The sequence below is a fragment of the Monopterus albus genome, unplaced genomic scaffold (assembly GCF_001952655.1).
Source record: "Monopterus albus unplaced genomic scaffold, M_albus_1.0 scaffold38.1, whole genome shotgun sequence".
Classification (NCBI taxonomy): domain Eukaryota; kingdom Metazoa; phylum Chordata; class Actinopteri; order Synbranchiformes; family Synbranchidae; genus Monopterus; species Monopterus albus.
Window position 1 is genome coordinate 4,130,157 of NW_018127918.1, and position 27,943 is coordinate 4,158,099.

The 27,943-nt window shown below is 38.8% G+C and overlaps 2 protein-coding genes across 4 annotated transcripts; one reads left to right on the top strand and one right to left on the bottom strand.

Annotated features, from left to right (window-relative positions):
- Window positions 1-355: 355 nt before the first annotated feature.
- htr3b (5-hydroxytryptamine (serotonin) receptor 3B) lies at window positions 356-6,391 on the bottom strand. Its single transcript, XM_020598545.1, has 9 exons — window positions 6,385-6,391; window positions 5,803-5,942; window positions 5,539-5,583; window positions 5,151-5,260; window positions 4,159-4,328; window positions 3,426-3,583; window positions 1,468-1,678; window positions 945-1,154; window positions 356-621 (listed from the first exon to the last, which is right to left on the bottom strand). The coding sequence occupies exons 1-9, from the start codon at window positions 6,389-6,391 to the stop codon at window positions 356-358; spliced, it is 1,317 nt and encodes a 438-aa protein (XP_020454201.1).
- A 1,772-nt stretch (window positions 6,392-8,163) lies between these two features.
- Window positions 8,164-27,610, top strand: usp28 (ubiquitin specific peptidase 28). Of its 3 annotated transcripts, none has more exons than XM_020598642.1 (26): window positions 8,164-8,294; window positions 10,625-10,702; window positions 10,798-10,918; window positions 11,289-11,376; window positions 11,823-11,985; window positions 13,932-14,018; window positions 14,197-14,334; window positions 15,624-15,694; window positions 15,797-15,873; window positions 15,956-16,104; window positions 16,205-16,332; window positions 16,563-16,658; window positions 16,747-16,926; window positions 17,329-17,537; window positions 17,911-17,981; window positions 18,175-18,403; window positions 19,277-19,615; window positions 19,770-19,903; window positions 21,207-21,482; window positions 22,083-22,178; window positions 22,885-23,063; window positions 23,462-23,540; window positions 23,971-24,050; window positions 24,780-24,903; window positions 25,376-25,574; window positions 26,102-27,610. In XM_020598642.1, the coding sequence occupies exons 1-26, from the start codon at window positions 8,256-8,258 to the stop codon at window positions 26,275-26,277; spliced, it is 3,606 nt and encodes a 1,201-aa protein (XP_020454298.1). In that variant the 5' UTR covers window positions 8,164-8,255; the 3' UTR covers window positions 26,278-27,610. The 3 variants fall into 3 exon arrangements, with proteins under 3 accessions (XP_020454298.1, XP_020454301.1, XP_020454300.1); XM_020598645.1 differs by having other exon boundaries at window positions 19,280-19,615; XM_020598644.1 differs by having other exon boundaries at window positions 10,628-10,702.
- Window positions 27,611-27,943: the final 333 nt, after the last annotated feature.

Below are 27,943 nucleotides of genomic sequence, written 5' to 3' on the forward strand. Positions count from 1 at the left end.
GAGTATTATAACATCACACTGGCACTCAGGGTTTTCTCCAGAGAGCTGCTTTATTATACAGTATCTCTGAGTAAATCTCCACTGTCGGGAAAACATGATAACAGACCCAATACAGTAATGCAGTTCTGCTTGTCACTTTCTTGCTACCATACACTGACAGTGCAATATCCTGAGAGAAAATGCAAATAGAATGTTTAAGATAGTCTTAGTTTCAGACAACTTTAACTTTTTGTAGTTTTGGCAAATTAATCTTAGCTTTCTTTATTTTATTCACCAAATTTATAACTGGGATCTAGGAACACAGCATAAGCTACAAGTACTTTATTCAAAAATTGCTAAGTCCGTAAGTGTGTGTTCAGGCAAAGCTCCAGCTGGCCCAGAGCAGAAACAAAGTACTAGTATACAAGACCAGAACCAACAGATAAAGTCGGAAGAGGAAGCAGTCAAGCTTCAAGCAGAGGGCTAGCCAATCAGCCTGACCTAAAGACTCATTGTCCTCCTGGAATAAGGCTAGGCGGAGAGAAACCAGCTCTCGGAGGAGCCACTCTAGCCCAGAGGGAGTATCCTGGATCTCAGTCAGGGACAGCAGATCACCCTCCAGTGATGGCTCAAGCTCATACTCTATAAAGAGGTCAACAAATCGGGTTTAAAATGCAAACCATCAGTATAAATTTATGTATATTCCTTCCATAAATAAATGTAACCAATCAGTAGGAATTTATCAATGTCCCTGGCACTTTTGATACTTTCAAAACACTTTGGTACAAACTGTATCATTTTATTTTTAGACCATAAACTTTCACACACAGAAAAAAGGGGCATTGGCTTCCATTTATCCAAGTGTTTCTTGACCGGTTTTTGGCGTCAGAAAAGTAAAAATGTATTCAGATATTCCCTGTCAGCAAGACATTTGGAAAATTTAAGTCTCTGTGCTTCTAGATTACCTCCGGTTGGGTTGATGTGATCAAGGGTTCTGATGGAGGTTAAAGCGCTGTCAGTGAAGCTGTGACCAGTTGAGCCATACTTGTCTAGCAGGCAGGCAAACACTGACATTTGCCTGACCTCCTCCTCACTGTGGTGGAGCAGCTTCACCACCAGTATAGATTTGATCAGACTGAGCATCAGCAGGGCCATGCACACCACGAAGAACACACCTTGACGGAGATGAGAGACAAAAAAAAAGAAAAGCTGTCCAATAATCGGATTAAGGCATTATTAATAACATGGGTTACTTATAGGACCATGCTATTTGGAATTTGTTTTGTGAGAACAGTAACCTTTCTGGTTGTAATAAAAGATTAACAAGATAAAATAGATTGTCGAGGGAGTAAAATTTTTGCATATGCACTGAACAGACAAAATCCAGATGACTGAAAAATATGACAACAAAAGTGAATCAAAGGTCTAAAACAAAGAAAATGGCTAGAAAGGAAACATATACAAAACAGCAATCATAAAAGATCCCACCTATGAGTGGTGTTCTGACAGCAGTGGCAGGCATTTCATCTGTCAGGTTGACTCTGAAGACAGTGTAGCCCAGCAGAATGCTAATCTTGAAGACAATTCGTGTACCACTGTTCAGAGGCAGGTAGAAACTGATCACATCTACCAACATGAGGAAGATGCTGGGGATGAGGAGGCCAACCACATACAGCAGGGGGCGCCGGCGGATCAACACCTGAATGAGGGATGGAAAGAGAGATGAGAACTGATGGACATGGAGAAATAATGTCATTTATTCAACTACATATTTCCCTTTAATAGCATCTAACTATACAGATAGTTTTTTTAAATGTAGTTACTGTATTTTTGTCCAGGTTTTGACATAACTACCTTTGAGATTTCTGAAAATAAAATGGGTAATTTTCTGGTAAGACATTTTGACATACAGCAGGAGGAAAGGCATAGGTGTAAATAATAGAACTTGAAGGTAGAACTCTATATATCCACTTGTGTTTCAGGGCCCTGTTATTTCTCATGCTGGCTCACTGTCAAGCAATCATTACTCACTGGGTCACTTAGGCAAAATGGTGCCATTGTTATTCTGAGATTTACTATGACAAATCAAAATGCCTGTTATGAATGTGTATAGACGTCAGAAGAACTTTTTATGGTGCTCACATGGATGAAAAATTACCTTTTTAAAAAGTGACAGGTACATTTTTTGTTTGATTTGTTTTTTATTGGGGGGGGGGTTGCCCAAAGAGATAAAATTAATTCATAAGAAAAAAAAAATAGCAGCCAAAATCAGACTTTCCTAAAATGTTTGTTGTGATGCCTAAATTTATCTTGTGAACCCTTGTGGGGGACCTAACCTCTTGTTTGCAAACCACCTTTTTAAGTCATGCTATAAGTAGAATTCTATCTGAGCTATTTTAAAAATGAAGCTGCTAGAAGCAAAGAAACTTTGTAAATGGTGTGGCCTATAACAGTTTAAATGTGCCATGTGTTCAGTGTGATACTCTGTGTGCTGCTTCAACAAGTAGCCTAACACTGAACATTTCACTGTTGTCCAGTAGACAGGGCTCAAAGATCTAATTATAAAGTGCTTAATTTCTGACAGTCACCTCCTGGTCACACACTGTTCCACTAGTTTCTTTATTGCGATACAATTCTTTAAGGTGCAACACTTTGCACTAGGAAGGCTAAACCATATTTACTGCGCTCTGTAGTCAATACAAGTGTTTATTTGGCAAGTGTTTGAACCCAGATATATAATGTAGCTGTGTTATAATCTTTGCTTCATACAGATCTATCTCCAGTTTTGTTAACATTGTTATCTCCAAACTAAAAGTGAACCTTTTTATATGCCCTGTCTACTCTAGCAATGAAACTGCAATGTAACAATATCCCAGTGAGCCATGAAATGCTCCATTACCAAAAAGCCTTCACTCTTTGAGCTGAATAAATAGCAGTCCTCCACGCTGTCCACCTGCAATGGGCTATGGGGTCATTTTCCTCACCACTAACAAGAAGTCCATTGATCAGGCAGCCACTGAGACAGTCTCATTATGGTTGCTCACCCTCCCCTGTCTATCAGCCTCTCTTTTTATCTGTCTCTTTACTTGCCAGAAACAGCCTCGGCCTCATCGTTTGGCATTAGCTCACTAGTCCGATCCATGAAGGTCTCAGCCAATTGCTTTACACTTTACAATTCCACCACACAGTGCAGCAAATGGGGGGTGGGGTGGGGGTGATAACCCACAGAAGGCTACAATTTAAAGCTCACCATCAATCATGGCCATCGCTGTACAGTTTCTCTCTCATGAAGAATGGCTTTTAAAGAGCAGTTACACCTCCAAAATATTATACAATTAGATTGTTTAAGCTAAATTAAGGTTTTATATAAATAATCTGCACTATTACTTACAAATTTAGGGAACAAAAAGGTTAATTTGTAAGTTAGATGACAATATGTCACGTACATTGAACTGGATGTGGGCATAGTCGGTGTCGTCTTGGTGGAACTGCCAGTAGCGTGAAGGAATGGAGAGCAGTTCCCATTCTCCATCATTCATAAACTCCCTCTTATCATTAGCAATGGCCTCTGCGCTCCTCCATAGAGCCAGGTCTATTTCCTTCACTGCAGAGGGAGAGATAATGAAGGATTAAAAGAGATGAATGGTGGACATAAAAACAAAGGCAATAAATACAGTATGTTAATCACTTTGGCTTCAAAGTAAGAGTTTGAATGTATCAGTTTTCTTTATGCTGCCCAAAGACATGAGTCCTTATGACTTAAAGACTCTGGCTCCCTAACAAGTTGCTTCTAGTGGTTCCTGTTAATTTACTGGTGTCAGACCTAGCCTTAAGTTTAACCTGCACTGGATGATGAAGATGAATGTGAAAGCTTTGAGAAAATCTAGTTAACCTTGACCTTGAGTTATTTTGTAAAGCTTATATAAGGTTTCAGAGCTTTTGTGATTTTGTTGTTACACACGTATAATCACACTGAGCTTGTGTTTGGTGGAGGTTAAATGAGAAACACACAATCAGATCATTTCCTCAAATGGCTGTGTAACAAACCCCACCAATTAAATGAAAAAAGGGATCCAAGTTTACCTTATACACAGTACAGGTGTTAAGAATTATTTGGCAAATTCAAAGGTGCTGAACTGACTGAGTTTTCAGCCTCTCCATTGCAGGCAGGAAACCGACCTGAGTGAAGCCAGCTGCGGAAGGTGAGGCTGCAGTTCTGCTTGTCAAATGGAAAGGCGTACATCTCCAGGCTGCAGGCCAGCACCACCTGAATGGGCCGGTAGTTCTTAACTGAGCCAGAGGAGTTGACGTAAACATAGGGGATCGGAGCGGACTTTCCCTGATCCACACTAAGAATATACACAAAGAACAGGCGAGGTAAGCAAGGCAGATGTGACCTGGACAGCAACTGTCAAGACAACTGTTATGTGCCACGTGCTCATGTGTTGCTTCAGTGCAGTTCAGATTTGACTTATTTATTTGTTTTTTTAATTTGTTGGACAGCTCTAGCCAGCAGCAGAACTCCTGGGAAAATCAAGTGATCTGCATCAATGGTCATTCTAGAAGCACAGTCTGATCTCAACATCCCTTTGGTAATTACCAATGTGTTCTATATTTAATCATAAAATGTTAATATCCTTATAAATTTCGGTTTCAGAATCAAAAGCCAGTGTTTTTGTATTAGTAGTTAGCATACAGCAATGCTTCCTTTGTGTACTTTTTGGCTAATTTTATGCACAGATTTGTTATATCTGACATATAATAATGAAACTAACAGTGTCATACATGATATTAGATTACATTTCACTGTATAACTGTACTGCAGTAAAGAGGTGTACAATTGTGAAATGATCAGAATCTTACAAATCTGAACTTTAGCGTATTCTTTATTTAGGAAGGCCTGGTGTCTTTTTTGATACTCTCTGGAGGGACACCAAAGGAATACATTCTTAAATTATAAGTATCATAAAGATTTTGTGTTTGGGGTTTATGATGGACAATAGGACGTGGCCAAGATCATATTCATAGTTTACTGAACTCAGTGGAGGTCACTGACTACCTGGAAGATAGCAAGCACACATTCTAAAACCTGCCCTGGTAAAACAGAAGAACGGTGTAGACTGAGCACTGGATTCAATTGCTTTGATGAGTTCTTGTCAGTAATTTCTTACACTTCACTAACGATAACATCAGGTATCCAGATGGCATCAGATGACAGTGAGATCTCACTGATACCATCAAACTCCTCTGGGTCCCAAACCAGAAACTCATCAGTCCAGATCTGAAAACAGAGGATGAAATGTGTCAAAGGCAATACAGTGTAATTCAGATGCATGTCGGAGAGTTACTGTTACAGTCACAATGAATCCTGTGACAAAACTTTTAAATGATGCATTGCTTGTTCAGAGCTGTCAACTCTGAGGCAACGTACAGCAAAACTCAATGACTGAAAATTGGATCTGTTTTAATTATAAAAATGTTTTTTTATAGATGGGGATAAATGGTTTTCTCTTAAGTACACAATGATTTTAAAAATGAGAGAAATGAAATGTCACTTACCTGTCTGTACCAAATACTTGTTGTAATGCTCTGTGTCTTTCCATCCTGGGAAAAAGGAAACTATCTTAATGATACAGTTTAACAGTACAAGTGTACGAGTGTTTTATTGTATATTAAGGTGACTAGAAATTCACAGTGAGACTGAAAAAACAGTTTTACTCTTCACATTAATTAGAAGATATCAGATTATCCCAACCTGTCAAAAAAGAAACTAAAATTTAACAGCAGTGTGACCTAAGCAAGGAGCCGTCAAAGTTTACATACCACATCCAGGACAGACTGCAATATGAGGTCTATGTAGACAGTGGTAAGAGTGGTCCAGTTATAAACAGGTCGAACGCCACAGTCGTATTTCCTCAGTAGGATCCTGGTCAGCTGGTTCAGAGCAGATCTCTTTGGCTTCTCTGGCACGCATTCAGCCAGAAGGGCTAAAATACAAAGCTAAGTTACTAGGCAAAGAAGGCAACTTAACCTGGGGCCCCAGACCATCAGGGGGCCCAGAGGTTTTGTGTTCAATGTTAGTTTGTGGTAAGTTATTTAATTGCATATTTGTTTAATGATACAATACTGTATGTGCCAGCACAAAACTGAAATGATCAAGACTTTAAGGAGGCTCCGTTTTCTTTAATTGTTTTTCAAATAATTGGTACATAGAATTGCTTGTAGTATTATAGCAATATACAATATATTGAAGCTGTCATGTCTAATGGGTTCTTAAAGGCATCACAATACATATATAATGTTCAGACAGTGGGAGAAATGTGGGAGAGGGAAGTGGCATGTGGGGAATTGTTGAGTTCTAAGATGAAGTAGTTATCTGCTGCTCAATACAATACAGTGCAATACCATGCATACTGATACTTAATATGGGATGAACTAATGAGTCTATCACATTTTTAGGCAGACAGACCTCAAGGAAATTATGCTATAGTATCAAAATGTAAGGAATGTGTAAGACAAAACCCTTTAAATCTTTTTTAATAGCTTTATAATAATAGTGGCAAGCTAACTACTTTTTCTTTACTACTGGATTAATTATTACAAATGCACATGTTTTATGTTTGAAAGTACTCTTTGAAAATAGACCTCCACATTCTCACTGACCTAATGTAAGTAAAATGGGTATGAAAGCAATGTGTCACGCTGTCGAGGTGTCCATCAAATGAATCTAGAGTGGAGATTTCGGTGCTTTCTTTTCACAAAACATAAATATTTTGGAATAAATCTCTGTAGGTAATTTCTAGCTTACAAATAAATAGAATTGCAATTGTCTGATTCTTTATTAGATTTAAAAAAAATAACATCTTACCTGAGAAAAATAGTATCAGCCACATGAGAGACATCAAGAAAAAATTCAGCCTTCCAGATTTCAGGAGTTATCCAGGCATTACATCTAAAAATCTTCTTTGTTAACACATACAGTATATATTTCATCAAATAAGTTCAACAGGACCAGTACTGAGTGTGGAGGAAGAACAATGGACAGGGTAGTGCGGACATTTTGGTGGCACTGATATTGATTTTCCACCTCCCGGGTAAGTTGATACATATAGTGATGAAACACAGTGAAGAGAAAACTCCCTGAAGGTTTGTTTAGTACCAGTTTATTGCTTCATCACAGACGACTGTGAACATTTAGGTATCTGTTATTGTAAATGTGTTTTAAACCCAGCTGAAAACACCAAACAATCATTGTTGAACTATGTATAAGCCATAGAGCCAGATCATACATTTGTCCCATATGCAACACAACACTTATCAAAATAAAGACTAATGAAGGTGCTGTTGTATAAGAAGCCTGATGTTACAACATCATTTGAAAGCTCCTGAACAGAGTAAAATTGAAATTCTTCTCAAGACCCCAAAGTTTACAAATATGCTAATTTGTGGAGGAAATGGTTGCCATAAAAAAATCTGGTATTCTGGGTTTGAAACGTTCACTCATTATCAGAAAGAAAAATGTCTTTTTAAATGAAGCTGAAGCAAATGACAAGTAACATATAGTTTGAGTATAATATTATCACAAAGTATGAAAACTGGGTTTTCTGTTTTAATTTAAAACATTTAGGGGAGAAATTCAGGAATTAAAATATAACTGTTTAAACCTTACTAGAGCCCAATTTGTAGGTTTATTCCTTATTGTTTAAAAAAAACAACATTAAGTACATTGTGCACAAAAATGTAACTTCTAGATGTTTTGAAGCACTGAAATGACGAATGGACAAATTAATCTTTGTGTAACTGCAAAAAACTACATTATTAAAGTAAACTAAGCAAAAATATACATGATCATATCATGAAATAACAGAAACCATCATTGTTTACAGCCATTAAGATGCACTAGATGCTGACAGCAAGTAGGTTGTGCTCATATGAGGTTCCTGTAGATGTAGTGAATCTTTTTTGTGTAAGATATTAAACTATTTTATCTTTATTTAAGGTATATGTTCACTGTCTCTAAACGTATAGAGCAAAGCTTTCTCGGCAATCGTAAATCATTTTCGCTTACAGAAAAATGTTTAGGAGACTCACAATCTACGAGAGCGCGCGCGTTAATGTCTACGTTGGCTCCTGTGCACGCGCGAGCCCTGACAGGTGAGCGCGCGCAGCTGGCTGGTCGCTCTCGGCGCCTGACAGATGGAGTTGGTTTGACTCGGAGTCTGAGCTCGAGGAATTTAGGAAGAAGAGAAAGAAAGTCAAGGGTTTTTATATCTGCAATGAAAACTGAACAAAATGGAGAAAACTCAACGAACTCGGTGAGCGCAAAGGGCGATGGAAACGTTATTAACATAACAAATGACATGTTTGCGTCGGAAAGCCTGAACTAACGTTAACACTAACCCTTCTGCTGTGTGGACAAAAACGTAAAGGTCAAATCTGCAGTTTAAAAAACATTTTAAAGTTACATTTAATGCCATTTTAATATTATCTTATGTAAAACTTATTTAGAAAACACTTGAATGCGCCAGAAACGCACAAAATGCCCTTAAATTCAGTCTTTCCCCAATGTGGTGAAAATATATAAAACATTAGATTTTGTTTTAGTTATATACATATGTCCTAACTGGTATCCCAGTTTTGATTTTAAAAGATGTAACCTACCAAATAAATGCTCATGCAAATGCTTGATAAATACATTTTTCACACAGACCTACCAGTGCTATTAAATGTAGTTTTGTACACCTATTGAAGACTTCATTTATTCTTTGTAGTAAAAATTTGACCATTCTAGGTGGAAGCATTTACATTTAAATCAGCATTTGGCTCTGTAACCACCCAAGCAGGATATTGCTTTATCAATAAACCTTTATTCCAGCAGAGCCAAACTTCTAATGGTATTATGTACTAAAAGTAACAGGTTACATACATTAAAAGTTTTGTGATATTAGGAAATGTCAAAAATCATAATGTCGGTCAGTGTTCTCTATTTGGTTTTAACATAGGAAAAATGTGTACTTGTGTTCTTGTACTTGTTATGTAGTGAGGACCAAAAAAGTGAGGGCATTTTGTCAGATCCTCACTTTCTGAAACAGCTTTTTGAGGATTACAACTTGGTTTTAGGGTTCGGGTTAGAAATAGTTTAGGTTAGGTGTTAGGCATTTAGTTCTGATAGTTAAGGTTAGGGTAAGGGGGGTGAGGGCATTTTGTCAGATCCTCACTTTCTGAAACAGCTTTTTGAGGATTACAACTTGGTTTTAGGGTTCGGGTTAGAAATAGTTTAGGTTAGGTGTTAGGCATTTAGTTCTGATAGTTAAGGTTAGGGTAAGGGGGTAGGGGATGCAATGAGTGTCCTCACAAAGATAGAAGTATGCGTATGTTAGAGAGAGGGGGAGAAGGCCAGAGTATGAGACACCCAGGGCCTTTGTCACTCAGGTCTGGTGGCATGGTGAGTGGAATGATAAACAGAAGCCTGTGCTATCCATGTCAGTAGCCCAAAATAGAGGCTAAGAGAGTCTTAGATAGCCCCTGGACTCCATATAAGTCTGGTCAGCTTGCTCTTGGTTTCATGTGTGTGTGTGTGTGTGAGAGAGAGAGAGAGAGAGTGAAAACCTCACATGTCCACCTGCTGTTTGGGTAGCAGGCTTTATATAGCACCTCTCACTGAGCGGACTCATGTTTTTATTTATTATGTTTACGAGGTCAAAGCATATCAAGACCTTTTGAGAGTAGTTTTTACTTGTCTCAATGCAGATAATGGAATGCTGGCATATTTGCTGAGGTGACACAACTGACTGCACTTAGCATCAATACACTTCTGTTATTTGTTATTTAAAAAAAACAGTTGGCTAAAATTGTTGAGTCAACATGGAATCCCCAACAAGGAAACACTTCTCAAATCAAGACAGCAATTCATGGATAGAACATTTGCTCCTATCTTCAGTAAAAAGAATAGTTAAATGTTTTGGGAAATACACTTATTAGCTCAGTTACCATGAGTTAGATGAGGAAATTGATACCAGTTGCACACCAGTACAGTAAATATAAAGCTACCACCTGTTAACTTAGCTTGGCACAAAGACTGGAAACAAGAGTAAACAGAACGCCTGGCTCTGACCAGCTGCAATACAGTCCAACTACCAGCACCTCCAAAGCTCACTAACACTTTAGATTTTGTAGTTTACTATAATAGAGGGTGCATGCTTACACTAAAAATGTCTTTGCTGGCTGCTTGGCCACGGGTCCTCATATATGCTGTACATATGTGAGAATGGTATCAATCCTCTCATTTAACTGTCACTGCTTTAATACTGCTTTTTGAAGCCACTGAATTTTTCTCAGTTATATTAAGCCTTTGTCCTGGCCCAGCTAACATATGGGCCTCAACAGGTTGGCATTTGGGCATTTGTCCTTCAGCTCCATATATACCTCATGTTGTGTCGGCTAATGTGGGTTTTATGACAAACCACTGAAAAAAGGTTTGTAAAACTGTAACTTGTGGCCCAGTTCTGACATTTGATCAGCTCAAATGTCAGTCAAATGCCAGTCCATCATGAGCGCAAACTATGTGAGTGCCACAAAGGAAATGTCAGCTTAAGCGGTATATGAAAGATCTCAAGCTTGACCCATGACCAATCTTTTTCCTCAGCAGAGTGAAATGCTGATCAACCAGCTGAGGGAGATCACTGGCATCCAGGACCCACAGACTCTCTACAGAGCCTTGAATGTAAGATCTAAAGAATCATTATCAGCTTTTAAGATCTTCTGCAGACACTAATAATATCCTAAATCTCTCCCCTTATCTTGTCCCTTCTCCTTAAGGCCAGTCAGGGTGACATTGGACATGCTGTTGGACTGCTAACAACCCAGCCTGCAGAGGTTCAGGATTCTGGACAAACTCCAGAGTTGGAGACTTCTGGTGAAGACTGGGAGGGCCAAAAAGGTACCACTAGGGACAAAATAGGCAGGCCCAAAATTCTGACTACATTTTATTTAGTGTCAAAAAATAAAAATGATATGCAATTACATGCAGAGAAACACATATAACAGTGTTAAAATGTTCTGATAGTCAAATTTTTCTCTTAAAAATGTCCGTGTAGTACCTCCATGTACAGGTTGTCTATTTAGTCAAGTGAAAACCAAATCTCTGGCTGAGAATAACTAAAAACAGACTTGGTCAACAGCACTCAGTGATTTTATTTTAAGGGTGATTTTATGATGACCTATGCAAACTATTATGTTATGTTGTTGAAATGTAACATTAAGACTGTTTTAACTAGAATTGTTGATTGTCATGCTGTTTGTTTCTGGAGGAATTTGTAAAGATGAACTGCAGACTGCCATTGAACTCAGCCTCCAAGAGTCCCACAATGCCCAGGAGGAGGAGAGAGAATTCCATAGGTACAGAAGAACCTGCTTTTTTAATAAAAAAATAATAATTTTACACTGGCTGTGGGCAGGTGGGCTACCTTCTGATATGGCTTACTAACCATCTAGATTATAACCAAGATTATTATTATTATTACTACACAGCCAAGGGTTACAACATAGATAGTCCACACCCATTACGTAGATTGGCACAAGCAATAGATAGAAACTTGAAAAGATTAGCATGCTACTGTTTACCTTCGAATCATCAACATGTCACCATACTGAAGTTAGCACACCAGGCATTTGCTCTTGTCTTGCAGCATAGTTTGTGTTTTCCTTGAAGACTAAAGGGATTTATTTCGTAAAGATTTTATAATGCTACCCTATACACAGGACAGTAAATCAAACTAAGTCATACTGTGTTAAATAGAGTTGTCAAATAGGTGCTTTTAAATGGATAATCTGATGTTCTATAGGGCTCTAGAGGCCAGTGCAGAGGAGAATGCGGCAATAATAAAGAGGAAGAGATGTGAAGCCCAGAGTGAGATGTGCAGCCCTGCAGACTGGGTCCGTCAAGGCGAGTGGCCTGTGGGCATTCGCAATGTGGGAAACACCTGCTGGTTCAGTGCTGTCATCCAGGTGAGGATGAGCAGGGCCAGAGAGAATCAATGTCTGATCGCTTGCATCAAAGTTCTGAGGATCTGGGAAGTATTCATGGATACTGTCCCAGCAGACTTTGGGTGAGAAGCGGGGTACACCCTGGACAGGTCTGAATAGAACATATTGTACTTAATTACACTCTCTCTCTCTAATTAATTGCGCTCTCACTTGGCTTAACAAATGTTTTTCCCTCCAAGATTTCCAACTTTAATCTGACAGAGGTGTTGAACCTTGTTTTCAGGTAGTAAATCTCTTTTTGGCAATAACCTACTTCTTTTTTTTTTCAAATATAAAATTAGCACACAATATATGTAATATACTTTATTTAGTGATTTTTTTCTTTTGTGGCCTTGTTCAAAATGATGTCAGCTCTGAGTTCAGTGACAGCAGAAATGCCACAGTGAGATCTTGCTTGAATCTCATCTTTTCATATAGATCATATATCATACCAGTAGAGTTAAACATCAGAAGAAGAAATAAAAAAAAGACATGGCATCTTCCTCCTAGATGAGAATATACAGTATTTCTCTAATCTGCTAATTCTATTATAAGTTCATCCCAGACTGAATATAGTCAGTCCTATCAGGTGGCTCGGCAGAAATTGGAGCCCTTATTGAAATGCACTGGCTGCGTGTGTAATTAAATAGAGAGTAATGTGATGGAGTGAGCGGTGGATTTCCTAGTGTGAGTCTGAAATGGACAGTGAAGAGGCAATGATTGTTTGTCTCTGTTGAGCTTGGATATGCTTCTACATTGATTTAGAAGTCAGGCCCCTAAGGGACACAGGTTATTATCAGGGAATAGAAATTGGAAAATGAGGCAGTGCTGTTTGAATACAAATGGTGTACAAATGATACCCTTTGGTCTTTTTGCTGGCGTTGATACTGCGTGTTACAACTGAACTGATTGCTGTAGATTCAACAGAGCCCAACGCTTGATAAAGCGGCCTTCCCTAAAAAAGTAATTATGCTATCAGATTGAGGCCATGAGTGACCACATGATTCGGTTGTCAGTTCATATCCCCTTTATTATCCTTTGTGGTGTAAATTACAGTAAAACTGAGATAAGCTGTAATTGAATTTCCTGCTCAAAGGGAGAAATATATATGTATATAGCACTTATGAATATCAGGATATTCATAAGTGCTCAGAAGCCCTACTCACCACTATACATGACACATAAGAATAACTGACTTTTATTACAGTATGTGTGTGTGTGTGTGTGTGTGTGTGTGTGTGTGTTTGTTTGCCATAGATTAAAGATGTGTTCTTGAAAAGATTTGAATGGAAGAAGGCTGAAGTTAAAATTCAGGAATTATTTCTAAAAAGGTTTTTCAAAGGTTTCTGAGGCACAGTTATCTCCAGTGTTTTATTGCTGAACGCAAAGAATCAGTTTATTTAATTTTATTTCTACTTGGAGACCATTTTGAATACTCAATTCGAATAACTGAGTAAAAGCTGTGGTTTTACTGAATCCAGTTTTTCCACTGGATTCCTCAGCCCTCCATTTCCACTCTTCATTCGTTTATGCTCAAATGTCAAATTTGCACCCCATTTATTTCACTGAAAAAGAGACGTGGCATATTCACTTGGGTCATGAAGGGAACCTACCATTTACAGAATTGTGTGATTTTTCATTTTATTGTAACCTTAATCTATTAACAACCCATGTGTTAAATGGTTTAAAATGTCATGTAAAATGAACGTTGGATTGTTACAAACTGACAGAACATGAACTGTTACATGGGGAACAGTATTCTGTGTTGGTCAGTTAACATATTTTGTATCTGTTTTCCTTGTCATCTTTCCAAACTAGATCACCTCTCCAGTGCATGACTGTGATCATGTTCTACTAGCTTTTAATTTTCCAAATCTGACCTTTGCTAGAAAACTGCATCAGTGCTCCTTCTTTTGTTTTTTTTACAGTCATTGTTCCACCTGCCTGTGTTCAGGAGGCTGGTTGTCAATTACCATCTGTCTGAGCGAATACTGGAGAAGTGTAAGAGCCATTCGGTGAGTAAGCTATTGTCTCCAGCTCATTTTTAAACAACCACTGTTACGCTGCAGCTGCTATTTTCACCAGAGAGACCTCTGCTTCCATGTTTTCATTCATACATATTTTTACTCTTAATAATGTAAACATAGTGTAGCTATGAAGTGGTGAAGTTTGACTCTGAGTTTGTGTCAGCAGGACAAGAGGAACATAGCTTTCATGCAGGAGCTGCGCTGTCTGTTTGCCCTCATGGTGGGCTCCATCCGCAGGTTTGTGGATCCTTCTGCTGCAGTGGAGTTATTGCGAGAAGCCTTCAGGACCAGTGAAGCCCAGCAGGTACAACACTTGACTCAAGGTCCACCCTACCCAGAGTACATCTCTGGGACTACCTACTGTGAATGAATTGACACTGCTGTTCAGAGGAGAAATGTCTGACATGCTTGATATTTGCAACTCATGTCACCTTCTATCACTCTGGACAATGACATTTCAGCATTCTGGTGTGTGTGAAATCTGTGGTCATTAGCAGAATATTTTTTCAATGTAATAATCAACCACAATGAAATACACCTGGTAAAGTTGTCTATCTTTGTTTAATTTTGCTTCAGTGGTTACCGTTCTCCCTTTCTGTGTTTCTTGCTCTCATGCATTTTCTATCAAGGCAGTAATATTTTATTTATGTTTTGGAAGAATAAACAAAGAGCAGGAGATTGCTCCTGCACCGAACCATGCATGATCTGTGAACCTACATTTGGACTGCATCTTGCAGTATCACTCCTGTGTTTTAACTTGCTTTCTTGGTTAGCCACCTTGGAATCTTTGTTGAATTTCTCTCTCCTTTGTTTCTTGTTGTGTCTACAGTCATTTTCTAGCTTTCACAGTCTTTCACAGCAAATGGAGACAGATGAATTGTCATTACATGGTCTTAGTATGGTACTACAGTCAGGTCATCTTACAACCGAACGATCTCCATGACAACTGACTCCATTCACTCAGAAAGACCTTGAGATGAAGTTGAAAGCTTTGGAAACTTTTACCTTTGGTTAAGATTTGTTTTTCTTTTCTTGTCAAACTTGCTTCCAAGGTCAAGAGTAACTTATACATCTAATATTTATCTTGGTATTCCTGTGAGAATCTTTGTGTGACTGCATTGACTCCTCATTCTTACCTGGTTATCTTAACTCAGACTCTGACCCAGAACCAGTAAATGGTAAAATATTTGTATAGCGCCTTTCTATGCTTTACAGCACACTCAAAGCGCTTTCACACTATTTGGCCATTCGCACTCCCAGACACTCACACACCGGTGACATCACCAGGAGCAACTGGGGGTACAGTGTCTTGCTCAAGGACACTTCGACATGTTGACTGGACAAGCCAGGAATCGAACCGCTAATCCTCCAGTTAGGAAATGACCCGCTCTACCTCTTGAGCCACAGCCGTCCCCAAACCAGTAACTGCTATGGAGTACAGTTGTTGATACATTCCATACAAGCTGTTCAAGCTTCCCTTTAGTTCTTAGACTGCCCTTCATCAGCTCCACAGACTGAACAACAGAGTAATGGAAGAGAAATAAAGAAATTGGGAAGGTAAATTGATACTTATTTCTTATGTTTCCATTTCAGGATGTAAGTGAGTTTTCCCACAAACTGCTTGACTGGTTAGAGGATGCATTTCAGTTGGCTGCCAATGGGAAGTAGGTGATGTTATGTTGATGTCATCCACATATACGGTAAATGACTATTCTTCTTTACTGGATTTCATTTCTAAATTACAAAATGTCATGATTTACTTTCAGTAACACAGAAGACAAACAACAAAATCCCATGGTTCAGCTTTTCTATGGTACTTTTGTAACAGAAAGAAGACATGAAGGTATGATTTTGTGTTTTAGTAATGTTTTCCTAATCAATGTGAATTCTGTTCTCAATTCTCACATTTATGTGATTCTGCTTAGGGAAGACATTATGCAGAATTGAGCAGTTTGGCCAGTATCCCCTGCAAGTCAACGGCTTCAACAACCTGGATGAATGCCTTGAAGGTGCAATGGTCGAGAAGGAGATTGAATCAGTACATTCAGATCACATTGTTACATCTGGCCGTGAGGTGAACAGCCTTATAAACTGACTAAACCTAGAATTTCTACATTCAGTCAGTGTTTGTGCAATCTGATGATGTGCTAAGACGGCCTGTATTTTGGTTCCAGAGATGGTTCAAAAAGTTACCTCCAGTCTTGACATTTGAACTGTCTAGATTTGAATTCAACACCCAGCTTGGTCGTCCTGAGAAGATACACAAGAAACTTGAGTTTCCACAAATCATTTATATGGACAGGTGAGCTTTGTACAGATAACACAGTCATGTTCTGTCAGTTTCATTTTTTCCAACATGGTCAAAAGTGCTTCTACAGTAGACAAGAGGATAATTTTAAAGAACACAAAGTCTGCACCAATTTTTCACCAGGATTGTCTCACAAATGAATGGCATTAGAATGCTCCTTGTATTATAAATGTAGAAAGGAAGAAAAAACAAAGCTATAATACTAATTGTTTTATTTTATACAGGTATCTTCAAAAAAACATAGAGCAGACCCATGAAAGGAGAGGAGAAGTGAAAAAACTAAAAGAGCAACTTGCTGTTCTTCAACAGAAACTTGAGAGGTAGGTGGTAGGTTACCTGTTAAAGCTGAGATCTGATTTTAAAGTTGCATGGGAACAAATCTTGCCCTAAATGTCTATTTATTCACAGCTACAAAAACTATGGCTCTGGACCCATCAAGTATCCCCTGGCAGACATGCTACAGTTTGTGCTAGAGTTTGCTACCACCAAGCCTACAACTGTTTCCCCAGCTGAAGACCTGAGACCAGCTGCATCTTCACCAACTCCGGCAAGCCACTCCCCCAGTGAATCCGTCTCTAAAGACAACAGGTACAGTATGCAGAACAGGTCAAAGACAAAAGCAGAATAATATATTGTGTACAGATTTTTAGTAGCATAGCATAAAACATAAAGAATGAACAACATGGCATGTTATACATAACTTTTTTTATTGTTAAAAGATGATTTCACCTTTTAATACCAGTCTTATTGTCATAGTTGAGCCATCTTTCCTATTAGTAAAAATAACTGTATAGTTACCAAGTTAATTATTGCAGTCTAGAGACCAGAACTCTAATTGATGTGTTCTGCTACACTAAATATTTGTGGTTGAAGAGAGAAGCATATATTTATCAAAACAGAGCTAAGAAAGAATACCCTCTGATTTTAGGAAAGAGGTTGCTTCTATATAAAACTCGAATATTACACTCACAACCTTCTTGCCACCTTCAGTGAACCTGGAGACACAGCTTCATCTGATGGACCTGTTTCCAGTGTTTCAAGTTGCCAGAGGACCCCCATATACAAGCCCTTCACCCAGTGCAGACACCCTGTTGACTGCCCACCACACCCAGCCCCACACAGCATCACAGAAGAAGAGCTTCACTTTGTTAAGGCCTGCCTACAACGCTGGAGGACCGAAGTAGAGAATGACATAAATGGTGTGTTAATGCAAAGACTCACCATATGCACACTAACAGTGCTTTTAACATGATTGACAAACACTGTCAGGTTCAGATTTATTAATATTTTTAAGAGCAGGGCATTCTTTTTTCATAATTCTTATTCCCTAAGACTCTATTTTTAGAGTCTTAGGGAATAAGAATGATACACACTTAGACTGAGATCTATTTTTAGCTATGAAATGCTCCACTGTGTGTACTAGATCATTACTAACTTTAAATGTCTGTTGTTTGGCACTGGACAGGTACTGTACAGTAATACATCATCCCCACTTATCTGTAGGTGTACTGTAGGTTATTGATTTGTTTTTTTTTTCTGGGTTTTGTGCGTGTGTGTGTGTGTGTGTGTCAGAGCTGAAGGCTAGCATTGACAGGCTCACTCAGGTGCTTGAAGGCATGTATTCAGACAACAGTCTCTGCCAGGTAAGTTGTATACTCACCTAATTTACTCATGATAAACAGGAATTAAAGTCACATACAAATAAGAACAGATCAGATAAATGTTATGCCGCAGCCAATTTAGAGCTGCACAGTCAATTCTCAGTATTTGGATAATGGATCCCTGTTCAGTATTCTGTGCAATGAGCAGTCTGCTTGCCACTCTACTCTTATTTAGGTACCCTACAGACTCCATGCAGTACTTGTTCATGAGGGTCAGGCATCAGCGGGTCATTACTGGGCCTACATATATGACCACGCCAACAAGCGCTGGATGAAGTATAACGATATCAGCATCACGGAATCATCATGGGAGGAGCTGGAGCGAGACTCATTCGGGGGCGTGACCAACGCCAGTGCCTACTGCCTCATGTACATCGATGACCGGCTACCCCACCTTATTACAGGTTAGGGTTGTATCTACATTGGCATTTCCCTGACATTACTGTGATACATAAAGAGGAACAGAATATTTTATGAATAAACAATGTGCACAAACTTCTCTGAAGAGCTGAAATTAAAGGGGAACCTCATTCATAGAGGATTAGCACACAGCTGAGCTGGACACTTTGGATTAAAGGAAGTGTTTTCTCAAGTAGACCATGTAGACCAAGTGCCATGTAGAAATGTAGGAATGAAAGTTTTCAAAAAGGCCTTCTGCAGCAATAGGATGAGAAAAAAGACTATGTTACATTTGTACATTAGGAAAGGCTGGAAATAATTGTAAAAATATTAAATCCAGTGAAAGCTTGTGGTGCATAAAGACAATGGGAAGGTCCTTGCTTTCCAAAAAATATATTATTGCAAATGCTAATACATGCAGAAATCAATATGTATAGATTTCTGCACGTCAATATATGGACATCAGAAAGCATCATAAGTAAAGGTTTTATTGCAAACAAGAAAATAGATTAAGGGGCACAAAATAGGTCCTATTTTCATCAGTCAGGCTAGTTCAGACTAGATCATTGAAAGCAGATAAAAGCAGAGCAAAATAATACATAACAATTCCACCATTGTAGAAATTCCAGTTGACATAAATGTTTTTTTTTTTTATGTAGTCTGTCCTAACTCAACTGGGAAGGTTGTTCCATATTAGAAAAATGCAAAAACACAGTCCTGCTCCATATTAAATATGAAGTAAATCTTAAGTACTAATTAATTCAAATATGTGTAATTAATTTCTAAAGCACGTTTTATTGCCAGTATGTACACATGAGGTCAGTAAGCAGGTTTTATGGTACAAGTCTTTTAACTGTCAATACCCCACATCTACCTAGAAGACACAGATGATGAGACAGGCCAGGTACTGCATGGCATGGACTCTCTGCCACCCCTTCTCAGGCGCTATGTCCAAGAAGATAATCGCTGGTTCCAGCAGGAGCTTCGTGAATGGGAGGAGCAGTTCTGCCAGACAGCAACCCCACAGGGAGAATCTTCAGCTTCTGCAGAGCCCACAGACCTCAGTCCAGACAATATACAGCAAACTCCTGTTGAGCCAGCACCCCAGTCAGGGCCCACCACTGAAGAGCTGGAGGAGGGAGCTGCTTCAGAGCTGCGAGAGCCAGATCCAGAAACAGAGAAAGATCCAGAGCCCAATTCCAGAGAGGTGTCTGGAGGTTTGTAGTGTTGACTGGAGAAAGCAGAATATTTACTTAAGCATCTTTTCTAATGGAAACAGAACAGACTGGGTATCAGTAGCAGTTCTTTTTATTATATTACTGTACATACATGTGTTCACTCACAGCCTCTCTCGTCTTTTTCGGACCCCAGAAGAATCAGAGTTAACGGCACCACCACCACAGAGTCCTGGCAGTCAGCCAGACAACAGCAACAGTTCAGCAGTCACTGACACCCTGGGAGCGAGCCAGAGCTCCACATCAGCTGAGAAGGAGCTGCAGAGTCAGGTGGGCAAATCTGTGTCAGTCTGCTCACCCGTTCCCCCTCTGGGTCAGAAATGCCAGGGCACAAAAAAAGTGTCTTCATCTGGGTCAAGGATCCCATTTCAGTATTTAGCATAGTGATGGAAGGTTTAATGTCCGGCCAGGGGTCGAATAATGTAAAAATAAAATAAGGATCGGGGTAGCTACTGCTTTCATTGATCTGTTTGATAGTCCACTGTTTTTTCAGAGGCATATTGTTTCATTTTTACAGATTTTTTGTTTTTGTTGTGGTCAAAATATTAGAAACACCAGTACAGTTCACAGTGGAGGAAAAGTAATTAGGTATATTTACTCAAGTACTGGACTTAAGTTTAATTTTGAGATACTTGAGTAGTTATATTTTATAGTACTTTGTACTTGCCTGCCACCACATTTCTGAGGCAAATATTATACTTTTTAATCCACTACATTTATTTGAAAGCTATAGTCATTAGCTACTTCTCAGATGAAGATTTTATATTGAATATGTATTCTAAGATCATTAAGGATTAAAATTCCCTAACTTTGTCACCCCTTTAAAAAGCAGTTCTTGAAACTCCTTGTCACATTACAGATGTCTGTATGATGATGGCACCAAAGAAACATTTTATCACTAAACGTCTCATGCAGTTTCATTATAATACTTTTTAAGGCATTCAGATATTAAGTTATCTTTAAATAAAGGATTAAGATTAAAGGGAAGAAATTCATACAAATTTTTGTAACTGTCCAGCAGAACAAGTCAGATTTTGAATGGTCTGTTACTTGTAATACATGATTCATATTGTTTTTTTACTTAAATACAGAATCACAGTACTTCTACCACTACAAGTTCATTATTCAGTCTGACAAACAGCAAATATAGGATATATTGTAGGCTGTCTCAATAAATACGCTGGTAACATAATCATAACATCCACTGCTTTACCACATAGTTCCTGTTCACATATCAGTAGTTCTATTGATCACATTAAAAGTGAGTATTCCCTTAAGTTGTATTTCTAGCTGTACAGGCTTTCTGCTGACCAATCTATCTACATATAATACAACCAGCCTTTCACTCGATGCAATTAGCCATTTTGACATTCACACATTTTCTGATCCAATTTGTTCACCATTGGAGTAAACAAACAAATACAGTACACAACAAGATGTTGACCTGATAACTGTATTTGACCTGATATTTTCTAGATATATTCATTCACACCACAGGTGTTTATAATTCATTTGGATGTTTCAGATTAGGGTAGGTGCATTATTAAATTGAAGTTAACTGTTTCTCTACCAGATTCCTGTCCCTGAAGCAGAGCTTAGTAACCAGGCACCATTAGACCTCCATGTGGATAAGGATGAAACAGAGGTGGCAGGCATTGGCTCTGAGGCTGAGGGAGAGTCGGAGGCTTCCAAAGAAGCTCCTCAACATGAAGCAAAGCAGGAAAATGTGGAGCAGCAGCAGGAGATCACGGTTAGACAGCGACAGGTTGAGAACGAGGTCTCGGAAGTAGAGATCCCAAACGTAGGCAGGATCATGGTGAGGGCTGATGCTGATGGATACAATGAAGAGGTAAGAAGCTAATACTGCACTGCTGCACTTGCAAGCCTTTCCAGTTAGAAGTCACAAATATTAACTGAACTGAAAGAACAGCAGCTTTTCAGTATAGTCTGAAGTTAAATTTATATACAGCTGAAGGTTCTGGCACAACTTCACCCACTGTCAAGGTGCATAGACAATTCAAAATACAAACTGAGTAGCAAAAAGGCCAACCACACTTGAAGTGATTTTTAACTACTTAAACGAGAAGAAAAAAACTAGTTTTGGCATGAAGCCTTCATCAGACCCCGATGGAAGTTTCATGTTGAAACGTGTGGGTCCTTTCATTAAAGTTGCTCAAAACACTGCAAGCGTTGCCAAAGTAAAATTTATGACACCAGCTGTGTGATTAAAAAGTTCAACATAGATTTGATGTAAACTTTTAGCACAACAGAGATGTTCTAGTAAAAGCCTGCACATGTGTTGTTTTGTTCTTCCTGATGGTCATTCACAGCTTTTGGAACACAATAGGATTTTACTGTTTTGCAATTTTAATGTATTTCTTTACAGAAAGTTTCCACTTGGTGTTATAACCACTCTGTTTCCTTTCCTCACTGCTGTGTCATTTGCTAGATGATGCTGACTCCAGCTATGCAGGGCGTCATTCTAGCTATAGCCAAGGCCCGGCAAACCTTTGACAAGGAGGGTCCTGAGGCTGGCCTCATCAAGGTATGGTCTGTGAAGGATACCGATTGATATAGAGGGTGCTCACATCTTATACCTGCACTCTATTGCATAAAATCACTGCAGGATTACATTCCTTATTTTTAAATGTACTAAGTGTGTTTGGAGTAACTAATTCTATATCAGCAGTTTTAATTAGCCATGTCTTACTAAAACACTTATTAGAATCATAAACATGACATTACAATAGATTAAAATGTTCTGATGGATCTTTTGACTGCAATTGAATTTCTGACTAAATTCCTTTATTTTCTCATGCAGGTTTTGTTGTAATATCATCAGCACACATCATATTATAATTTCTGTTGACAATTAGTTATGTTATCAGAGGCTTCCTAAATGTTTTGTTCTATAAATGACAAAGAGCAGAGTTTTTACAAACCACAGTATTCTAAACATAAGAAGGTAAAGTCAATAACAAGTAGAGTGTTTTAACCTTGACTGTCTTGATTCGTAAAATCCAATTATCCTCACCATTTTATCACAACAAAGAAAATACTCAGAGAGAATATTTCAAATTGTCTACATTTACAAAACTATTTGCTTTCCTCACACAAAGAAATTCCTGTGTTGATAGTCGAAGCAAAAAGCTGTCATTTATATGTTTGTGTTTTCGAAAATGTATCTTCATACTGTTACATGTTTACTGATTATGAGCAGTTTGGGAAACTAAAATATTAAAATTCCTCAGGCCTTCCATGAGGAGTATTCCCGGTTGTATGAGCTCTCCCAGGAGGAGACCACACCCCAGGAGGATGCTCGTCTACAACATGCTCTGGTTTACTTCTTCCAGAACAAAGCCTCCAAGCGCATTATTGAGAGGACGCTGCTGGAACAGTTCACTGACCGCAACCTGAGCTTTGATGAGAGGTACACACAGATTACAGACAAATGGCCCCTTCATGAGTCTAGCACACTTCTCAAAAGGTTTAAAAACAGGAATAGAGTATATATACAGTACAATACAGTACTGTCACAATCTAGGATGAAACCTCTGTTGGACATTCATTAAAGCAAGTTGTGAGGAAGTATTAGGAGACAAGATAAATTGACTTATCAGAAAACCGACAATGTCTGGTGGGTTGTTTACATACAGTATGCATGTGTGCACTTGCATTTACTCAAAGCAGCAGCACATCATAGAATAAGCAAAATGCAGTCGGCCATATAGTGTGCAAATTGTGCCATCTAGTGTCCAGAGCTGAGATCTGCAGCTTTGTGTTGATGTTCCTCTATCAGTCAGGTTCTTCACATTTCTGTCTGTGCAGGGCCATCAGTATCATGAGGGAAGCCAGAGCCAAGCTGCGCCTCATCAAGCCTGAAGACATGGACATGGATGAATACTTGGTACTGTCTATAATCATGCATTAAATTCTTCCATTACATTTATTTTATTTTATTTGTTTGGTTTGGATTGGGTTGGGTTTTTTGTTTGTCTTCACAGGCCAGACAGGATGTGGGAAAGAGACATATTGGTTTTAGTCTTTTCATGGGATTTTTTTTGACATTAACAAAAATATAGAATCACCAAACTTATCCTTTAAGAAAGGAGTTACATGGAATATTCTCTATTACAGTTAGGCACAATTTGACACAAACAGAACACACAATGTTTAGACAATTGAAACTGTGCTCAGCAAGTGACATCCATGCTGGTTTTGCATTATACCATAAGGGGTTTTACTCTCTCAGCTGTAAGATGCATCTAATTTGAATTAACACAAACCACAAAGAACAAAGGAAATGACTGCGGGTTGTTCTGGGCGTTCTCTCACAGCAGTGGCATGATGACTACAGGTTGTTCAGGACAGTGTTTGTCTACCTGCTGACTGGGCTGGAGCACTACCAGCATGGCAAGTAGGTGTTGAACATTCACCACTACACTTTCTAACCAGCATGTGTCAGATCACTTCTGTAGATCAATATCAATCCATTTGGTTGTGTCCCATCAAAAATTTCAGACACCATGGATTTTCCTGAAAGTTTACCACTAAAGTCTGAGAAAATATGCATTATCCATCCATCCATTATCTATACCACTTATCCCAATGAGGGTCATAGATGGGGTAGAAACCAGTCCCAGCTGACATTAAGCGAGAAGCGGGGTACACCCTGGACAGGTCACCAGTCTATCACAGGACTGACACAGGGAGACGGACAACCTCACTCACTCCTATGAGCAATTTAGGGTCACCAGTCAACCTAAACCACATATTAAATATGCATTATTCTTCTTTTTCTTTCAAAATCAACCTATAAAAAATGCAACAGTTAAAAATGTTCTGACACTGTGCATGGGAAGAACAAGAAAAAGCGCATTTTGTAAGATCTTTTATGTAAGGAGAAATATGCATCAGGTACATTATGTTATAAGGCAGGAAATACTCACACTTTTCATATGTTTTTAAAGATGTGACTACTGTGCTGAATGAATTTAACTTATAAATTATAAACCTTTGTGTTCTGCCCTTTTAGAAACACTTACTATTTACATTCCAGAAATGTGTTTCTTATTGATCAGCCAATAGTGGTACTGCATATCTATGAGAATGATATGGTGACTGCTACCTTGCGCATGTGCTGCAGGATGCGTGAGGCACTGATCTACCTGACTCATGCATACGAGACCAACACCACCCTGCTGAAGAACGGCGAGAAACGTGGAGTGGACAAGTCTCTCATTGCAGTTTACAGGAGGAAATGCCTCACTGTGAGTAAGGCTGCTGTTGTAGCCACTGTGTGGAAATACTGTACATTATTGTGAAGTTGCTGGAAACAAACACTGAGCTAAATCCTCCTGCATATGATATTTCTTGCATACAAGTCAACAGGGGTCATCAGAATCTTACAGTAACAGTCACCCTTTGGAAACTGTCAATATCCATCTCATATTTTATGCCCTTTAGCCAACAGTTGCTGAAATCATTTGCTCTGGACCAATATATTGGTCAGAAAGGCTGGCTGATCAATAGTGCTTTGTCACTAGTTAGTTTTAAACAAGTAGCACTTGGCCTAATGACTCACTACAGAGGTACATACGATTCAGTCAAACTATTAGGTCAGTAGTAGGTTTTTTGTTGTCACTTTTGTTTTGCTCCAGTACACTGGGTTAAGAACTAACTTAACAAAATAGTAAATACATCTTCTCCATTCTCCTCCTCTTTCCAACATTCACCACACAGGCACTGAATGAAAGTGCATCGCAGCTGTTTTGCAGCGGTGAAGAGAGCAAAGTGGAGGAGGGCGTCGCCATCATGGATGAGGCCGTCATCCCCTGCCTTCACCTGATGAGTCGTGACTTGGCTTTATCGCAGGAAGACCGGGATGCCATGGAGGGCACCCCCAGCCACTGGTGCTGCTGCCTGAGCCAGGACATGGATGGTAAGATTAATTGTATTACCACATCAGCACATCATTTAACAATCTGCTGACACAAGGCTGTGCTTTTTAGTCATCTGTATAAGTCAGTTTCAGTTTATGGCTCTCCATTTCACAGAATTTGTTATCAAGGTTTTGTCAAAGTTGTCACTCTATTTTCCATATATCCAGATTCTAAATATTAATTTCCTCTTCATACCAAATTTCTGACTTTATAACAAGAGATTAGGAAAAAAGGAATATGGCTTTTTTGCACGAGAATTCTACTTTTTGTGAGCAATTAATTATTAAAATATTAACATTTATTATATTGTCTAATCTCACTTTTCCTAATTTTATTTTACTTGTAGGATTTTTTTTATTGTGTTTTTCTATTTTCTTCATTAAACATTTCACCACTTATCTTCAAAAACAAACCAGACTAAAATGAATCAAACCATAAACTACATCTTGAGTACTTTTAGCTTAAAAAAATATACTCAACTAACACTGACAAACGGTAAATCACTCAAATAAACCTCTGTGTTCAGACTCATTACAGATAAAGTTGGGAGAGTTTCTGCCCAGGGTTCTGGATGGATCGACTGAGACAGTAGTGCTTAAAGACCCTCCCAAAGTCCATGTCAACCAGGCCCACGACCTGTGCAGTCGCCTGGCTGCTGTCATGGAGTCTATTCACAACACCTCGATAGTCACTGTTAAGTAAAATCCTACCAACAGTCTCCTTGAACTGTGCATCCTACCTTCAAGCAGCTTAGCTGATGGATTCTTCTGTGCTGACAAGCTGTGGGGTTGACACAGAATGCAGTTTTGAACATGCCAAATTATGTATTTCATTCTCTGGTTTGGCATCATACATGTATATTATTTTGATGTTTTAAAACCGTTCTAAGCACTTAGTAGGTGTAGATAGGGAAAGGACATGGCTGTCACCACATGCCTTCATGCTCATTATGAAAGCATTAGCTCATCAATAAATTTTAACCCAAAGCCCTTTGCTAAAGTCTTCAACAGGCTTTACAACTCTCAGAATAATCAAATTACATCCTCAGTGTCCTTCTCAACAGCTTTCCTAAATAATTTCTGCCTGCCCACCCACTACCACCACCAGCAGCAACCCCCATCTGCTAATAAATACTAACAGTACTTAAAAATCTTATTGGCCCTAAAACAGCAGCAGATTATGCAAAAGAGCACCAAAACCCACTGTATTTTAGAAGACTTCAAAGATGTTCTTTTACTATCCACTTTAATCAGTGCTACTTACCCCGAGACAAGTCTGATACTACACAAGACTGAGTTTATTCCTAAAATGACTACTGCAAAGGCTGCAAAGGTTTTTAGTTAGCTCTCACCAGCCTATTTTCTGTGTTGCACTCACCAGCCAAACAGGTATTCATTAAACCAACCTAATGAACATGAAACCACAGTAAATGGCATCAATAGAACACTGAAGTGTTACATTTTTATCGGTACTCTGAAGAGTGTATATATGGGCACGTTTTACTGACTGGATAACTTGTTCACTTTAAATACTAGTAACAACTGGACTGTCACTTAACTCTGCAGGGGCTGACTGGATTGGTAAGATTTGTGGATTGTGTTGCTAAGTGGTTTGAATGCACAGTGGGGCCTTTATACAGGGCTGAAAAAAAAACTAGATTTTTACTGCACAGTAATAAATGTTGTTTATTAGCTTTTTAAAAAAATATATGTTTTATATTACTTTGTATTTTTCCAAAACAACCTCTGGAAATTTTTACATGTAGGTGAAGCTAGAAAGAACTATATCTACAGTGGAATTATACATAAAATATTGATGTCCAGCTTTTAGAAAGAGCTACTGCACACTCACACTTACAGATCTCGGTAAATCTGTGCACTGTGTCTAATAGTGAGTCAGTAATTCTGTTTTGTATAAAGGTTTACTTTAAACCAGGGGCGGCCAATTCCAGTCAAGATACCAATTTACTTTATCTTTCCTCACTCCGCTTTCATCTAAGATGGTATCTTCCAGCTTCTGACTAGCTGAACACACCTGAGCCAGGTAATCAGGTCAGGCAGGGATAGTTGGAAAACAAGCAGGACAGCGGCCCTCGAAGACTGGAATTGGCCACCCCTGCTTTAAACCATATAAGATCTTTGAAAGGAATAATTTGCCACAAGAGATGAAATCCTTTGGTTCTGGTGTCCCAGATGCAATGTATCATGCATGAATGAATCATCTGAATCAGGATTTGCAGGCCAGCAACACAGAAATACTGTAGCAGCCATTTCTGGCTGTTGATTTCACATTGCTTTTTCCACTTGTACTCTACTTGATTCAATAAATGTTTTAAGCGGTCTCTCTACTTCTTTATTATTGACTATCT

What these genes read in the sequence shown, in the direction of transcription:
- htr3b (XM_020598545.1), bottom strand. An exon ending in TGCAGTCTGTCCTGGATGTG is followed by an intron (nt 5,584 to 5,802) that starts GTATGTAAACTT and finishes CCTTTTTCCCAG; the next exon opens with GATGGAAAGACACAGAGCAT. An exon ending in ATGCCCACATCCAGTTCAAT is followed by an intron (nt 1,679 to 3,425) that starts GTACGTGACATA and finishes TCCCTCATTCAG; the next exon opens with GTGTTGATCCGCCGGCGCCC.
- usp28 (XM_020598642.1), top strand. Translation starts at nt 8,256, where the DNA reads ATGAAAACTGAACAAAATGGAGAAAACTCAACGAACTCG. An exon ending in AACAGAAAGAAGACATGAAG is followed by an intron (nt 15,874 to 15,955) that starts GTATGATTTTGT and finishes GATTCTGCTTAG; the next exon opens with GGAAGACATTATGCAGAATT. An exon ending in CTTCAACAGAAACTTGAGAG is followed by an intron (nt 16,659 to 16,746) that starts GTAGGTGGTAGG and finishes ATTTATTCACAG; the next exon opens with CTACAAAAACTATGGCTCTG.